The 15,387-nt window shown below is 43.7% G+C and overlaps 1 protein-coding gene across 1 annotated transcript in view; it reads left to right on the forward strand.

The window, feature by feature from the left end:
• Positions 1-15,387, forward strand: part of ncf1 (neutrophil cytosolic factor 1) — a 118,226-nt gene that overhangs the window by 64,626 nt on the left and 38,213 nt on the right. Inside the window, exon 5 of the mRNA XM_073053871.1 lies at positions 661-719. Within this exon, the coding sequence (XP_072909972.1) occupies positions 661-719 (59 nt within the window). The remainder of the gene's footprint in view (positions 1-660; positions 720-15,387) is intronic.

Below are 15,387 nucleotides of genomic sequence, written 5' to 3' on the forward strand. Positions count from 1 at the left end.
CCCCTCCCCCCACCAACTTCAGTAAAAACCGTCAGCACCACCACCCACCAGTGTGTCAACCAACCCCTCCCCCACCAACTTCAGTAAAAACCGTCAGCACCACCACCCACCATCGTTGTCTCTGTATTACATCAATAGTTGTAGAGGTCCCACCACTGCCCCTGTGAAACATCACTAGTTACAGAAGTTCCTGCACCAAACTTTGTGATGCAACACTAGATATAGAGGTGCCAACTCTGACCACTGTGACACTCAATGATTGGAGAAGTGTGAGAAGGGGAAAGGGGGAAAGTGATATATGGGCCTAGAATTGTAGAGGAGAGGAGATGTGGGGTGGATTTTTTTGTTCTTCTCCCATTCTCCACATCTGCTCACATTCCCCAACAACCAATTGTTGTTGGCTATCTTAGTTATCACCGTAAGTTGCAGAGCAAAATTCTCATTGTGGTAAACCATGTATACCTGTCTGGACACGCCCCTCTGCTGACTGCTCCTGTGGCTCTTCCCACGGACTCCCGTATAAAGGCGATTGGGGCACTCTTCGACATGGTTGTGCTCCGTTTTCGCTGTTAAATAAAAGCCTATCGTTATTTTACTCTACTTCCAGTCTCCTAGAGTTATTGATAGTGCATCACTCATACAATACATGCATATTTGCAGGACAAAGAAGACAGAAACGTACCTGATATCAAAAGGCAGAGCAAGGACAAGTTCCTCTGGTAAGTTAGTAATCCACCCAAGAAAACTTCCGCTTATGATTGATTTAGATCAGCAGTTTCACTGATGTTAGAATTGTAATATTTGTTTGTAATATACAGTGGATGTTATGTGTGCCACATTTTGAGTGATCAAATGCAATAGGGAATTTTACAGTAAATGAGCGGACTCTGAGGAGCAATTATGTATGAGGAATCTTGGGGTCCAAGCCTAGTTTTCCTAGGGAAACAGAATCACCAACTAGAGGACCTCTGTTTAAGGAGAGAGGGGAAAGATTTCAAAGGGACCTGAGGAACAACTTTATATAATGTAAGAACATAGTGTAAATAGTAGAAACAGCCCAGCCCAACACAGGACAAACACTCCCCACAATTGAGCACATCTACACTGTTGCAGAAAAGCTGCATCCATCATCAAGGACCTCTACCATCCGGACCATGCTCTCTTCTTGCTGTTGCCATCAGGCAGGAGGTACAGCAGCCTCAGGACTCACACCACCAGGCTCAGGAACAGTTATTACCCCTCAAACCATCAGGTTCTTGAACTAGAGGGGATAACTTCACTCACCCAATGCTGAACTGTTCCACAACCTATGAACTCACTGTCAAGGACTCTTCATCTTATGTTCTTGGTGTGTATTGTTTATTTATTAATTATTATTATTATTTTTATTTATTTTTGTATTTGTACAGTTGTTGTCTTTTGCACACTGGTTGTCTGTTTGTCCTGTTGGGTGTATCTTTCATTGACTGTATTGTGTTTTTTGTATTTACTGTGAATGCCCAAAAGAAAATTAATCTCAGGGTTGTACGATGATAATAAATTTATTTTGAACTTTGCTCCTTGAAAGAAGCCACACAAGTGTATAGGGCAGAAAGAAAGGGTTGCTACATGTTTCATGAGTAATAGTAGGAGTGTTTCCCTTTATTGGTAAAGGTGTTGAGTATAAAGTGTTACGGATTCAGCAACAATAAACATATCAGTGAGGCAGGGTTTATTTATAACAAATAAAACATTTATTAAACACGGAACAACAAACCCCCAAAAGTAAACAGACCACTAACGTAACCGGAAATCAGCTGCTGTGCGGCAGCTTGAGCAGATCTTAAAGGGATAAAGCGAAAACAGTTCTTAAAGCGATGCTGTAAAAACAGTTCTTCAAAGTAGTACTACGAAAGTTCAAAATGCTTACAGTCCATTAAAGGAGAGACTTTTTAGACGATTTAAATTCTCTTTCACGTCGTGTTGTTGCGGTTCCCAGTCGAACTATACTTTTCCCGGAGAATTTACGAAGATGAAAATGAAACGGCTTAAAGGCACTGATCTTTCCTTGACGAAACTGTACCCAAACCCTTTCTGCTATTATTGCAGGGGTTAACACGGGCACAGCCAACAAATTCCTTCCGAATGAGGATCAAACAAGGTCGAACCTGTTTCACCGTCGAAATCGACTTTCCTCGGTCTTTTAGCTCCCGAACTCCGATCTTCACTCTCCACTGACTCTTAACTGGCAGTATTGTAAAGAAACTGCCAGCAATGACCTTTTAAAACTTTAGGCAGAAAATAAAACTCCACCTTCCAACGAAACTGCGTCATAATATTGGACCACGCAGTAGCATGGAGTCAAAATGGCAAATCCAGCCACGAACTGCCCCTCCTCACAGGGAGGGGTCCTCCTTTTATAACCTGTTTAAAAAATTGTCACATGACCTCTACTGGCAGGAAAACACCATCATAAGACCATTACCTTAGGTCCATTATAGCTTCAACACCCCTGTCACGTGACAAGTACAAGATACCCACGGGTACGTAACAAAAGATTGAACACAGGACAGCTGTATGAAATTTTGGTCAGGTCACATTTGGAGTATTGTGTGCAGTGCTGGCCATCCCATTACAGGAAGGATGTGGAGGCTTTGGAGAAGATGCAGAAGAGGTTCACCAGGTTATTGCCTTGTTTAAAGACTATTAATTCTAAGGAGAAGTTCAACAAACCTGCATGGTGTTTCTGAGTGCTGGAGGGGAGACCTGGTGGATATATATAATATATACAATATGAGGCTAGATAGTCCGAATCTTTTCCCCAGAGTCATACAGCACAGAAACAGGCCCTTGACCCAAATTATCCAAACCAATCAAGAAGCCTAGATCCATTTGCCTGTATCAAAACCTTTCCTGTCCATGTACTTGTCCAAATGTCTTTCAAATGTTGTTGTCATAACTGCCTGGCCATTTCCTCTGGCACCTCATTCCAAATACACACCACCCTCTGTGTGAGAAATTTTAAACCTCTCCCCTCTCACCTTAAACAGATGTCCTCTAGTTCTTGGTTCCCTTTCCCTGGGAAAAAACTATGTGTAATCTCAATTCTCTCCTTTCTCTCAATTCCTCCGCCTCCGCCGCATCTGCTCTCAGGATGAGGCCTTTCATTCTAGGATGAAGGAGATGTCTTCTTTTTTTAAAGAAAGGGGCTTCCCTTCGTCCACTATCAACTCTGCCCTCCATCGCGTCTCCCGTATTTCACGCACCTCTGCCCTCACCCCATCCCCCCACCAGCCCACCAGGGATAGAGTCCCCCTGGTCCTCACCTATCACCCTACCAACCTACAGATCCAATGTATAATCCTCCGTAACTTCCGCCACCTCCTACGGGATCCCACCACCAGACACATCTTCCCCTCCCTCCCCACTCTTGGCTTTCCGCAGTGATCGCTCCCTAAGCGACTCCCTTGTCCATTCATCCCCCCATCCCTCCCCACCGACCTCCCTCCAGGCACTTATCCCTGCAAACAGAAGAAGTGCTACACCTGCCCCCACACTTCTTCCCTCACCACCATCCCAGGCCCCAGACAGTCCTTTCAGGTGAGGCACCACTTCACCTGTGAGTCAACGGGGGTGATATACTGTATCCGGTGCTCCCGGTGTGGCCATTTATACATTGGGGAGACCCACCGCAGACTGGGAGACCATTTCGCCGAACACCCGCGCTCAGTCCTCCAGCAGTGGCGGGATCTCCCTGTGGCCACACACTTCAATTCCACGGAACACTCCCACTCCGACATGTCTGTTCATGACCTCCTCTACCGTCAAGATGAGGCCACACGCAGGTCGATGGAGCAATACCTTATCTCCTGCCTAGGTAGCCTCCTACCTGCCGGCATGAACATCCAACTCACGGACCTCTGTTGACACCCCTGCCCCCCCCTTACCCCATCCCTATCTATTATTTTAGTCTGGTTCTCTTTTTCCCCCCTCACTATAATCTCCCCCCAGCCCTACCTTTCTTTCTCTTTTATTTCCCATAATTCTCCACCTTCCCCCTAGCCCATTTCCCTCCAGCCTATCACTTCCCAGCTCTCTACTTCATCCCTCCCCCCACTTCTTATCCCCCCTCGACCATCCCATGTTACTTCACTCCTGATGAAGGGTTTTGGCCCGAAACATCGTCACTACCTCCTCCCATAGATGTTCTCTGGCCTGCTGAGTTCTGCCAGCATTTTGTGTTTTTTATCAGTGCCTTCATGATTTTATACACCTCTTTAAGGTTACCCCGCAGTCTTCTACATTCCATGGGATAAAGCACTAGCCTGCCCAGCTTCTCCTCAGTCACCATCCTATGCAGTCTTACTGCACTCTCTCCAGCTGAGTGACAGCTTTGCTATAACAGGGTGACCAAAAGGTAGCCAATACTCCAGGAGCAGCCTCACCAACAGTTTGTAGATTTGCAACTTCCACACTCAGTGCCGTGACTGATGAAGTCCAGCATGCTACACGGCTTGTAACCCCACTTCCGCTGAACTATGTACTTCAACTCATAACTTCCTTTATTGTACAACATTCCTTGAACTCCTACTATTTACTGTGGAAGTCATATTGACTGCCCAAAATGAAATATTTACCACCTAGGGTCCTAGAGTCAGTGTTGTTCAGCACCAATAAAAGCCCTTCAGCCCAAACATTTCCATGCTGACTAAAATGTACTTCCCAGCACTTGGCCCATATCCTTCTAATCTCTTGCATTTTCCTGTCTTATGCACCTTATATACCTGCCTTATTTAAGTATATACCTGTCTATATACTTAATGCATCAAAATTACAAGCCTCAATCACTTCTGGTAGCTAGTTTCATATATCTATCTTCTGCTGTGTAAAAAGAAAGTTGCCCTCAGGTTTTTAATAAACCTTTCATCTCTACCTTTAAAACTATGTCCTCTAGTTTCCACTCTACCGTGGAAAAAGACTGCTCATCCCATGCATGATCCTGGTGATCTTATATACCTCTATGAGATTACTCAAGTTTCACGTCCCAATCTGTCCAACCTCTCCCCATATCTCAGTTCCTTAAGTCCTGATAACTTACTTATAAATCGTTTCTGTACCCTTTCCAATTTAATTATTCCTTTAATGGGGTGACCAAAACTGAAACAAAATGCTCCAAGTGTGATCTCACAAATGTCATGTACAATTGCAACATAACCTCCCAACTTCTATATTCACTGCCTAACTGATAACTATATAACAATTACAGCACAGAAACAGGCCATCTCGGCCCTTCTAGTCCATGCTGAACACTTACTCTCACCTAGTCCCACTGACCTGCACTCAGCCCATAACCCTCCATTCCCTTCCTGTCCATATACCTATCCAATTTTACTTTAAATGACAATATCAAACCTGCCTCTACCACTTCTACTGGAAGCTCGTTCCACACAGCTACCACTCTCTGAGTAAAGAAGTTCCCCCTTGTGTTACCCCTAAACTTTAGCCCCCTAACTCTCAATTCATGTCCTCTTGTTTGAATCTCACCTACTCTCAATGGAAAAAGCCTATCCACGTCAACTCTATCTATCCCCCTCATAATTTTAAATACCTCTATTAAGTCCCCCCTCAACCTTCTATGCTCCAATGATGAAGGCCTGCATGCCAATAGCCTTCTTCACTGCCCTGACTAGTCCACCTTAAGGGAACTATGCACCTGTCTTTCTTTCCAAAATGTAACACTTCACATTAAATTCTAAATTAAATTCTTTTTGCCATTCCTCAGTCTTCCTACCCAGCCAATCAAGACCCTACTGTAGTTCTTGATATTCCACGTCACTGTGTACACCACCCATTTTACTGTTATTTGCAAATTTACTAACTGTTCCTTGAATATTCTCATCCAAATTGCTTATATAAATAACAAACAACAATGGGCTCAGCTCTGATTCTTGGGGAATACTACTAATCACGGGCCTACTCTCCAATAAAAAACTCATACCATCAACTCTGCTTTTTACCATCATCAACTGTGCATCCACTCTCATGCAACCTAACCTTCCAGACTAGCCTTCAATGAGAAAGTCATATCAATATCACCCATTTAGGACTGCCATTGAGGATCAGTTCTATCCTTTCCATAACCTGAAACTTACGGAATTATGGTCACTGGCCCCCAAGGTGCTCCACGACTGTCACATCAGCCCCTTTCCCCAAATCATTTCCTATGAGGAGATCAGTTGTAGCTCCTTCTCTACAAAGGACAGTGACATATTGCAATAGACAACTGCTCTGGACACACTTAACAAATTCTGCCCTGTCTATTCCATTATCACTACAGCAGTCTCAATCAATATTAGTGAGGTTTATATCACCTACAGTTACAACCTTAACATATCCTAAAAGGGCACTGTTATGATAATTATGGGGGATTTTAACATGGGAGTGGGTTGGGAAAATCAGGTTGGCACTGGATCTCAAGAAAGAGAATTTGTAGAATGTCTATGAGATGGCATTTTAGAACAGCTTGTTGTTGAGCCCACTAGGGGATCGGCTGTACTGGGCTGGGTATTGTGTAATGAACCCCAGAGGTGATTAGAGAGATTGAGGTGAAGGAACCCTTAGGAGACAGTGATCATAAAATGATTGAGCTCACTGTGAAATTTGAGAAAGAGAAGCCGAAATCCGATGTGTCGGTATTTCAGTGGAGTAAAGGAAATTACAGTGGCATGAGAGAGCAACTGGCCAAGGTTGACTGGAAAGGGACACTAGTGGGAAGGACAGCAGAGCAGCAGTGGCTGGAGTTTACGTGAGATGTGAGGAAGGTGCAAGATGGATATATTCCAAAAAAAAAGAAATTTTTGAATGGAAATAGCATGTAACCGTGGCTGACAAGAGAAGTCAAAGCCAAAGTAAAGGCAAAGGAGAGGGCATACAAGGAAGCAAAAATTAGTGGATTGGGAAGATTTTAATAACTTACAAAAGGAAACTAAGAAGGTCATTAAGAGGGAAAAGATGAACTATGAAAGGAAGCTAGCAAATAATATCAAATAGGATACTAAAAGCTTTTTCAAGTATATAAAGAGTAAAAGACAGGTGAGAATAGATATAGGACTGATAGGAAACGATACTGGAGAAATTGTAATGGGAGATAAGGAGATGGCAGAGGAAATGAACAAATATTTTGCATCAGTCTTCACTGACGAAGACATCAGCAGTACACCGGACACTCAATGGTGTCAGGGAAGAGAAGTGTGCACAGTCACAATTATGACAGAGAAAGTATTCAGGAGCTGAATAGTCTAAGTGTAGATAAATCTCCTGGACCAGATGGAATGCACCTTCGTGGTCTGAAGGAAGTAGCTGTGGAGATTGCGGAGGCATTAGCAATGATCTTTCAAAAGTTAATAGAGTCTGGCATGGTTCCGGAGGACTAGAAGATTGCAAATGTCACTCTGCTGTTTAAGAAGGGGGCAAGGAAACAAAAAGGAAATTATAGACCTGTTAGTTTGACATTGGTGGTTGGGAAGTTGTTGGAGTCAATTGTCAAGGATGAGGTTACGGAGTACCTGGAAGCATATGACAAAATAGGCAGAACTCAGCATGGTTTCCTTAAAGGAAAATCCTGTTTGACAAACCTAGTGCAATTTTTTGAGGAAATTACAAGTAGGCTAGACAAGGGGGATGCAGTGGATGTTGTGTATTTGGATTTTCAGAAGGCCTTTGACAAGATGCCGCACATGAGGCTGCTAAACAAGATAAGAGCCCATGGAATTATGGGGAAGTTACATACCTGGATAGAGCATTGGCTGATTAGCAGGAAACAGAGAGTGGGAATAAAGTGATCCCATTCTGGTTGGCTGCCGGTTACCAGTGGCGTTCCACAGGGGTCTGTGTTGGGGCCGCTTCTTTTTATGTTGTATATCAACGATTTGGATTATGGAATAGATGGCTTTGTGGCTAAGTTTGCTGATGATACAAAGATAAGTGGAGGGGCCGGTAGTGCTGAGGAAACAGAGAGTCTGCAGAGAGACTTGGGTAGATTGGGAGAATGGCCAAAGAAGTGGCAAATGAAATACAATGTTGGAAAGTGTATTGTCATGCACTTTGGTAGAAGAAATAAATGGGCAGACTATTATTTAAATGGGGAGAGAATTCAAAGTTCTGAGATGCAACGGGACTTGGGAGTCCTCGTGCATGATACCCTTAAGGTTAACCTCCAGGTTGAGTCAGTGGTGAAGATGGCGAATGCAATGTTGGCATTCATTTCTAGAGGAATAGAGTATATGTGCAGTGATGTGATGTTGAAGCTCTATAAGGCACTGGTAAGACCTCACTTGGAGTACTGTGTGCAGTTTTTGGCTCCTTATTTAAGAAAGGATGTGCTGACTTTGGAGAGGGTTCAGAGAAGATTCACTAGAATGATTCTGGGAATGAGAGGGTTAACATATGAGTAACGTTTGACCGCTCTTGGACTGTACTCCTTGGAGTTTAGAAGAATGAGGGAAGAACTCATAGAAACATTTCGAATGTTGAAAGGCATGGACAGAGTGGATGTGGCAAAGTTGTTTCCCATGGTGGGGGAGTCTAGTACGAGAGGGCATGACTTGAGGATTGCAGGGTGCCCATTCAGAACAGAGATGTGAAGAAATTTTTAGCCAGAGGGTGGTGAATTTGTGGAATTTGTTGCCATGAGTGGCAGTGGAGGCCAAGTCATTGGGTGTATTGAAGGCAGAGATTGATAGGTATCTGAGTAGCCAGGGCATCAAAGGTTATGGTGAGAAGGTGGGGTAGTGGGACTAAATGGGAGAATGGATCAGCTCAAGATAAAATGGCGGAGCAGACTCGATGGGCCGAATGGCCAACTTCTGCTCCTTTGTCTTATGGTCTTATATCCTAACATCCTGAAATCCTAACATATATACTCCTATAATTCCCACTTTTGGGGTCCAATAGTAGAATCCCATTAAAATGATTGCCTTTTTATTATTTTTAATTTCTACCTATTTGACTTGACTCATGTTCCCGTTGGGGATGTCATCTCTCAATACTGCTGTGACGTTCACCAGTGCAACTACCCCTCCGATCTTACCTCCACCTCTATCATGCCTGTAACATCTGTGCCCTGGAACATTGATCTGTCAGTCCAGACATCCCAGAACCGTATTTCTGTAACAGCTGTAATTTCTTAGTCCCATGTTCGAATTGATGCCCTGAGTTCAGCTGCTTTACCTGTCAGGCATCTCACATTAAAATAGGTGTTATTTTATTTTATCTTAATAAGATGCAATGTAGTCGATCAGACTTCCCCAGTCACTGTACTGACCCTTCCTGTCCTGCGTAATATTCCTGGTCACTTACATTTTTATATTTGCCTCGGCTTTCTGATTTGCCACGCTACTATTTTGGATACCACACCCTGCTGTCCTAGTTCAAATCCTCCTGAGTAGCACTAGCCAATCTTCCTGTCAGGATATTGGTTCTCCTCCTACAGGTTGCCTCTGTCCCAGGAGAAAATGCAATGGTCCAAGTACCTTTTGAGGCAGAACAACTTTTGAAGAGAAGTAAGCTTGATCATGGCTGCATTTGGAGCATAAGAATCAAATTTCAGCTTCATGACCTCACACTAACCAAGCACCCGACTTTGAATGGATGAGTCTGCCAGTCTGACCTTCGGTCTTTAAGGCACAGCTTGCTATCATCCTTTTTGTTCAGCTGAGTTTAACCTCATCTATCTCCGTCCTTGAGTTTTTGACTTAAGGTCTAATGATCATTCAGACTGAGCTGTTGGTGAATATTAACCATATAACCACATAACAATTACAGCACGGAAACAGGCCATCTCAGCCCTTCTAGTCTGTGCCGAATGCTTACTCTCACCTAGTCCCACTTATCTGCACTCAGCCTATAACCCTCCATTCCTTTCCTGTCCATATACCTATCCAATTTTACTTTAAATGACAATATCGAACCTGCCTCTACCACTTCTACTGGAAGCTCATTCCACACAGCTACCACTCTCTGAGAAAAGAAATTCCCCCTTGTGTTACCCTTAAACTTTTGCCCCCAACTCTCAACTCATGTCCTCTTGTTTGAATCTCCCCTACTCTCAATGGAAAAAGCCTACCCATGTCAACTTTATCTATCCCCCTCATAATTTTAAATACCTCTATCAAGTCGCCCCTCAACCTTCTACGCTCCAAAGTATAAAGACCTAACTTGTTCAACCTAAGTCATCTAAGTTAGCACAGATGCTAAGTCATGGAGCTGCTTATACTGTGCACTAATTCCATTTGCCTGCATTAGGACCACATCCTTCTCTGCACTTTGAAGTGCTTCTTTAAACAGAGTAATTGTATCTGATGCCGTCACCACCTCTGGTACCACATTTCTGATATCAACTACTCTCTAGACAAAAAAAAAATCACCCTGAGATCCCCTTTAAATCTCCACCTTACCTTAAAACTTTGCCCTTATGTTTTTGATACCCCTACCATGGGAAAAAGATTCAATCAATGACTCCAACAATCTTATATGATCAGGTAAAACTGCACCCCACCTCAGATTTCTAGGTTCCAGTGTCAATAAACTCACCCTATACAATCTCTCCTTATAACTACAGTCCTCCAATCCAGGTAACATCTTAGTGAATATCCTCTGCACCTTCTCCCACAAAGCCCCAGTTATCTCCTTCCTTCCTTTCGTGCTATTTTAGGACTGATCTGATAGCCCTGGTGACCTATCCTGTTAACAGATTGAAGTGTGCTTCAAGGTTTCTAACCGTTCCATCTTCTTATGCTCCAGACAATCAATGTGTCCCCTCCCCAAACTCTGTCTTGCATAAACAAGAGAAAATCTGCAGATACTGTAGGTCCAAGTACCACACACAAAATGCTGGTGGAACACAGCAGGCCAGGCAGCATCTATAGGGAGAAGTGTTCCACCAGCATCTTGTGTGTGAAAAGAGTATAAGTCAACATTTCTGTCCTGATGAAGAGTCTCATCAGCTGTTTGCTCTTTTCCATAGATGCTGCCTGATTTGCTGAGTTCCTCCAGCAGTTTGTGTGTATTTCTCTGTCTTTCAAGTTCTGCTCCTTGGTCAAGTATTCATTTAGGACTAAGCCACATCCTCAGGCTCCACACCAGTTACCTTTTTAGTCTTGGAGGGAACCTAATTGTTCTCCAAGTACCCTCTTAGAGTCATAGAGCCATACAACTCGGAAAAAGGCCCTTTGGCCCAACTGGTCCATGCTGATCAAGATTTCAATCTGAGCTAGTGTCATTTGTCCATATTCCTCTTAAGCAGGGATTCCCAACCTGGGGTCCATGGCATTAAGAAGTTTGGGAGCCCCTGCTCTAAAGCCTTCCTATCCACGTATCTGTTCAAGTACCGTATGGCATTTCATATAAAGAGCGTTTGTTCGTTGCCTCTGGGTTTGTATTCACGGGAATTCAGAAGAATGTGTCATGAGGTGCAGACATAGCCCGCACCTGTGAAATATCGACACACTTCAGTGTTGGAGTGAGAGACACTGAAATGGGTTGATATTTCACAGACTTTAATGCGAACAATGTTAAAGGGAAAAGAAAACAATAAACACTAGGCCAAACAGGGCCGTTGACTAAAACTCTCAAATGGAAAATGAAGCCGACACTGCGGCTGAAAAGAACAGATAAGAATAAAACGAATACCACTAGTCTTCAGAGTCAGTGGACTGGACAGTCCAATTTCTCAGGCAAGGCCGAACGCAGATAACAAAGCGTAGCTACGTCCAAGTCTCCACAAATACTACGACGGAATGAATGGAGTTAAATACTATCTCCAATGTATTAATGGAGATAATACATTGAAATAATGAAATAATGATAAGCTGACATGTGCAATTGCCGAATCTGCTACGCTGCCGAATCCGTGGTTGTGACAAGGCCCCCCCCCCCCCCCAGGCGCAGCCCCTGAGGCGCCACAGACCTTGTCCGCTGGAAGTCCCAGATGAGGGACTTGTCCAAGATGTCCTTCAGTGATGCTGGTAGACAAGTGACAGGGTGTGCACTGCCAATATCAGAGCCAAAGACTTCCACATAGAGACAGAAACGAGCTTTTACAGAGGTAGCTCGACCAAGTGACACCGAGAGACGGATCATTCTCAAAGTGAGGACCCTCCATTGGAGCTAATCAGGCATCTGCTTCAACAATCAAACCAACACAGAATCCCTGAGCCTCTCAAAATAAACTTAAACAGAAAGCACCAGGAAACCGCATTACAAAGAGCGAGTCGCTGGAAAAAAACACAAGCAAATCTTAAACCATTAATAACTGTTGTTAAGCAACAATTAACCAATTCAGGTTCTCTAAAGACCTCAGAGCCCAATGTTCTGATGCCTTGCACAGGTCTGAAGGAGTCACTACAGGACCATCCTCCCTATAGCTGGCACTTGATGGCCCTGGAAAGCCTGATAACTTGAGGGACCTGGGGAACTTGAGAGGAAGGCATGGGGACCTCGAGAGGTAGGGAGACTTGGGGATCCAGAGAGACCGAGAGACCAGGGAATCCTGAGAGACTGAAAGTCCTGGGAACCTCGAGTGAGATCAAGAAACCTTGGTAGAGCCGAGAGGGTGACTTGGGAGTCCCTAAAATGGGGAGGACATTGAAAAACCCTAAGCACATTGAATAAGCCTTGGAAACAACTGGAAAAATAAAAACCTTGGAAACATAGAGAAAAGTCCTTGGGAAACCTTGACAACATGAAACTTGAAACCTTTTCAAATCTTGCTTACACTGTTTTATCTTAGCAATGTTTTCCAGAGGGTATTAGGATATACTCTCAATTTTAAAGATGAAGACAGCACAGACTGGTTTCTTTCATTGCTAAGCTAGCTGGTCCTCTGTAGATCTGTTTAATTTGCTATAATTCTCCCAGTCTGTACCATGACTTTCATCAAGAGGTCGATGGGGTTACTTTACTTGTGTATTTGCACACTCCAGCCAGGGATCAGCTTTTGGAGTAGGGCTCTTCCGGAATTTACACTGTTGACTTGAATAATGATTTGTTGAATGAATTGAAAAGCTTGCTTGAAGTGCTTATTTGTTATGCAGACCTGAGTCATGGGACCACAAAGCTGGGAACCTGAGTACTTGTGACTTGAACAGCTTGGAATGGATACTGGAGAAACTCAATGTAGACTAGAGAAACACAGTATGTAGGCTCGGTACTCTCGGAATGCAGAGTCAGGACATGCACTGAGAACGAAGGCACCCTCTCCTCAAGCCACCAATGTCAAAACGTCACTGTTCAAACTTCACTGGATCCTTCTGTCAGCATGGAGATGGAAACAAGAGTTTATACATAGGAATTCCATTGGAACATCATTGCCTCGACAAATCACTCTGACAGATGAATCTCATGGCCAAGGTCAGCTGCCCTCTCTCTGCTGGATCCACCTTTGTGTGATTGAGACTTGCTGTCACCAGGTTCGGACATGGCCCAAGTGCAGAGTGAGACACTCTGGAGCAGGCTTCAGTGTGCAGGCACTGAAGGAGGCAGCAGGCAGCAGGCTTCACAGACTTTAATGCGAACAATGTTAAAGGGAAAAAGAAAACAATAAACGCTAGGCCACATAAAACTAAAACTCTCAAATGGAAAATGAAGCCGACACTGCGGCTGAAAAGAACAGCTAAGAATAAAACAAATACCGCTAGTCTTCAGAGTCAGTAGACTCAACAGTCCGATTTCTCGGGCAAGGTGGAATGCAGATAACGAAGCGTAGCTATGTCTAAGTCTTGACAAATACTACGACAGAATGCTATCATATCACAATGAAATAATAATTAGCTGACATGTGCATATCCATGAGAGCTATTGCTGTATCTGCCATGCTGCTGAATCCGTGTTTGTGACAGAATGAGGGGTGACCTAATTGAAACTTATCGAATGGTGAAGGGCCTTGATAGACTTGATAGAGTGGATGTGGAGAGGATGTTCCCTATGGCAGGAGTGTCTAAAACCAGAGGACACAGACTCAGAATATAAGAGAGTCATTTTAGAACAGAGATGAGAAGGAATTTCTTTAGCCAGAGATTAGTGAATCTGTGGAATTGTTTGCCATAGGGAGCTGTAGAGGCCAAGTTTTTATGTATATTTAAGGCAGAGGATATGGAGAGAAGGGAGATTGGGGCTGAGAGGAAAAATGGCAGAGCAGACTCAATGGGCCAAATGGCCTAATTCTACTCCAATATCTTATGGTCTACTATTGTCAATATTCCTCTGACAGTTCCTTCCATATCCTAACCAACCCCTGGGTGAAAAAGTGGCTTCCCAGGTTCTTTTTAATAGACAATAGGTGCAGAAGTAGACCATTCGGCCCTTCGAGCCTGCACCGCCATTCTGAGATCATGGCTGATCATTTACTATCAATACCCGGTTCCTGCCTTGTCCCCATAACCCTTGATTCCCCTATCCATAAGATACCTATCTAGATCCTTCTTGAAAGCATCCAGAGAATTGGCCTCCACTGCCTTCCGAGGCAGTGCATTCCAGACCCCCACAACTCTCTGGGAGAAGAAGTTTTTCCTTAACTCTGTCCTAAATGACCTACCCCTTATTCTTAAACTATGCCCTCTGGTACTGGACTCTCCCAGCATCTGGAACATATTTCCTGCCTCTATCTTGTCCAATCCCTTAATAATCTTATATGTTGCAATCAGATCCCCTCTCAATCTCCTTAATTCCAGCGTGTACAAGCCCAGTCTCTCTAACCTCTCTGCATAAGACAGTCCGGGCATCCCAGGAATTAACCTTGTGAATCTACGCTGCACTTCCTCTACAGCCAGGATGTCCTTCCTTAACCCTGGAGACCAAAACTGTACACAATACTCCAGGTGTGGTCTCACCAGGGCTCTGTACACATGCAAAAGGATTTCCTTGCTCTTGTACTCAATTCCCTTTGTACTAAAGGCCAACATTCCTTTTAAATCCTTCCCCTATTGCTTCAAATGTATGCCTTCTTCCCAATTCCCCAATTATGGGAAGAAGATTGCATTCACCCTATCTATGCTCCTTATAATTTTATACATCCCTATAAGATCAACCCTCATTCTCCTTCATTCCAATGAAAAATATACCAATCTGCTCAATCTGTCATCTTTGATTCCTAGGAACATCCTTGTTTATCCCCTCTGTACTATTTTCAGTTAATGGCATCTTGCCTGAGCAGAGTGACTAAAAATGAATGCAATATTCCAAATTTGATTTCACTAACAGCTTGTACAACTGCAACATAACATTTTGACTTTTACACTCAATGAAAGCTTAAAGCTGTATTCACCATCCTGTCTATCTGTAATGCCACTTTTGGGGAAACCTGCATTTGCATTCCTACGTTTCTTTGTTCTACAACACCCACTAGGTCCTATT

The sequence above is a fragment of the Hemitrygon akajei genome, chromosome 8 (assembly GCF_048418815.1).
Source record: "Hemitrygon akajei chromosome 8, sHemAka1.3, whole genome shotgun sequence".
Classification (NCBI taxonomy): Eukaryota; Metazoa; Chordata; class Chondrichthyes; order Myliobatiformes; family Dasyatidae; genus Hemitrygon; species Hemitrygon akajei.